The sequence below is a fragment of the Fukomys damarensis genome, unplaced genomic scaffold, assembly GCF_012274545.1.
Source record: "Fukomys damarensis isolate Sample0158 unplaced genomic scaffold, DMR_v1.0_HiC HiC_scaffold_35, whole genome shotgun sequence".
In the NCBI taxonomy this organism is placed as follows: domain Eukaryota; kingdom Metazoa; phylum Chordata; class Mammalia; order Rodentia; family Bathyergidae; genus Fukomys; species Fukomys damarensis.
Genome location: NW_022900947.1, coordinates 10,014,002 through 10,016,952, shown reverse-complemented (window position 1 = coordinate 10,016,952; position 2,951 = coordinate 10,014,002). Strand labels below are relative to the sequence as shown.

General features: G+C 48.9%; 1 protein-coding gene across 1 annotated transcript in view; it reads right to left on the bottom strand.

Moving 5' to 3' along the window:
- The window catches only part of Bst1 (bone marrow stromal cell antigen 1), a 19,085-nt gene extending 18,853 nt beyond the window's left edge, over positions 1-232 (bottom strand). Inside the window, exon 1 of the mRNA XM_010641937.3 lies at positions 59-232. Within this exon, the coding sequence (XP_010640239.2) occupies positions 59-232 (174 nt within the window). The remainder of the gene's footprint in view (positions 1-58) is intronic.
- Between the last annotated feature and the right edge of the window lie 2,719 nt (positions 233-2,951).

Below are 2,951 nucleotides of genomic sequence, written 5' to 3'. Positions count from 1 at the left end.
GCGCGTCCCAGCGCCGCCATGGGGAGGATTCTGATCCCCGGGTCTGGGGACCGTGGACCTGGGCGCCCTGCCCCTTCCGGCCGAGGGCGGCTCCCAGGCCCTGACTCCAGGCGCCGCTCTCCTGCAAAACGCAACCCTCTCTGGCTTCCCCTCCTCGGCTGCACGTGAGGAGCAACACAGTGAGGAACAACCCTCTGCGGGACGGTCGCTTTTGCATGGAATCCTGGAACATGACGCCAAAAAGAAGACTCGAAGAGCCGGGTGCGGTGGTGCACGCCTGTAATCCCAGCACTCATGGAGGCTGAGGCAGGATGATCGCTTCGAGTTCGAGACCAGCCTAGGCTACATAATGAGTTCCAGATCAGTCTCAACTATATAGTGAGACCCTGTCTCAAAAAACACCCCCCCCAAAAAAAACAAACAAAAAAAAGAAGACTCGAGGTTGGCAGACAGGTGAGAGAATTTCCATCCTCCAAAGAAAGTTTTGTTGTTTTTTTTTTTTTCCTGGTTCCAAACTGTAGCAATGTTGAAGACGCCTTCTTTTTCCAGGGCTAATCACGAGTAGGTTTCCCCGCCCCCCCCAGGTAACCACAAAAGCTAATATTTATTGAGTTGTTACTATGTGCCAAGCACTCGACTTATTCATTTCGGTTCACATCTCTCAGTGAGGCTTTTAATTATCCTCGTTTTAAAGCTCAGAAAACTCAGATCAGGTAGTAAATTCTTGTAGAGAGCACATGTCAATGTATAGGATGCAGACAACATAATGCCTCCCAAACAGAGTACCATGTCAGAGTGTTCCCAAGAGTGGAGAGTGAAACCCACCAAGAGTGACAATGTGGAAAACCTGATATGTGATCCCCCAAGAGTGAGAGTGACATCTAACCCAACAGATCACCCTATGACGCGTGTAACCCTGTTATCTAAATTCAACGTGTGAAACCCTGTGACGTGTGCAGCCCCAATATGTGTGAAGTGATAAAACCCGAACCAGTGCCACAGCCCCCCAGTTAGGATGGTCTAAAAGAGAGAACGAAGAAGACCAGCTCGTCCCACTCGGACGCCCGAGACAGCCCGACAATCTGCCGGACGAGACATCAGACGCCTGCCCGGAGTGGACCCCCGGATCAACGCGGAGCCAACCGGATGGAACACCGCAATCACCAGGAAAGGACAACAAAGTCGCGCTCCTCGGACTTGTGCAGGTACAGAGAGTGGCAACTGGCGGGTATGAATTAACATGTTTGATGTGTGACATATATAATATATAAAAAAATCTAGTTGGCAACTACTACTGTCTCAACCTCCAGGTCGTGCACACTCCTGCTCGTGACAATTCTCGGTCAGTCTCACTTAGGAATACATGCAATAGCCTAGAAACGATCAGTTTAGGGTATCAGGGTTAACGCATTCGCAGTGGGCCCCCTGCGAGATGACTGTACCTTCCGGAGCTCGGACCACACAAAGGGACAGTCTCGAAGGTACTTCCGGTGGCTTGAGGGGTCAGGGATGTATTTAATGCCAGAACGAACTGGCCAAAATTGATTAAAATGTTTGGCATCCTTTTCAAAAAGAAGCAAAACCTCCACAGAAATTCCCAGAGGCAAAGGCTAAAGAGAAATCCCGGAAAATGTGGGTCATTTGCCACACAATCCTATCGTGTTCTTGGTCCAAAAACTTCTGCATTGCAAAGGAAAAGCCCAGATAGCAAAAGAGTAATGGACAAAGCTGAGAACTGAAAAGCACAGAAGAAAGAAAAGACTGTCTACCGCATGGATAATTCCCAATTTTACCCACAAAGAGAAACACATGAAGACCCCCCATTCCTTGGCCCTCACTTCTTAGTGGGCAAATCTTTCTTTTGAGTTCAGCAAGGTTGAGTACTGGGCAGAACGTGGAGGGAAGACATTTCCCCCTCCTAGGGCTGAGATGAGGGAGACCAAGCTCCACCGACAGCCAAGAGCAGGACCTGAGGGACTCAGGCTGGGGCTGAGGGACGGTCGCCCAGAAGTCCGAGAGAGACCCAAAGGGGCCAGGAGGCACTGGACAGTGGGGAGGGGCCCAAGGTAGGGTACACTGAGGGACAGAAGGCACCGTGGAGAAAGGGAAAGAGACACTGAGAGAAGACACTGAAGGACACAGCGAGGCAAAGAGGAAGCTGAAGGGGGCACCCAGTGCCCGGGGCTGCACCGTGGGCCTTCCTGAGAATAGAGAAGGTGCAGGGTGCCAGGCCTGACGGAGAGGCCAAGATGGCCAAATAAATCAGGATTTGGAGCTCAAGAACAAGGGAGAAAGAAAAGGGGCCATGCTTGCTTTGGCCTGGGATTCTATAGATGCTCCTGGGGTGGTGCCGGAGTTCAGTGGGTGGAGCGGAGTGAATTTCCCGGCTCCTGGTGCTCTATCTGTGCTAGTTACTTAGAAAGCTGAAGTAATCTTTGCACTTTATTGAGATTTTCAAACAAAACGTTCAAAGAGTGACATAGTTTCTGTTGCCTCTGGTAGAATGTAAAAGGGAAAGAAAAATTGAACGAAGAGTTAGAAATGGAACCAGGATTGGATGATTTGGGAAATTCTGAGTACAGACACTCCTGGTTTAACACCTGAGTTCTATTCCCACGGCTCAGTCGTTAAATGAAAAATTCTGTATACTGTGCACAGCACACTATTTAGAACAAAGAAACGGACAAAAGAATCTCCAACTTGATGACTTTGCTGTTATTTGCATGACTCTTTTTGTGGGGGTTTGTTTTTGTTTGATTTTTTTTTAGACAAGATCTCCCTCTGTAGGCCTTGAACTCACTACATAGTCCAGGCTGGCCTCAAACTCAGTGGTCCTCCTGCCTCAGTCTCCCAAGTGTGCATAATCTCACATGCAGATTATGTAATGTATAGCAGTACTGTACAGTATAATCAGCAAAAATCACAGCACTGTATAAAAAAAGTATACTGTA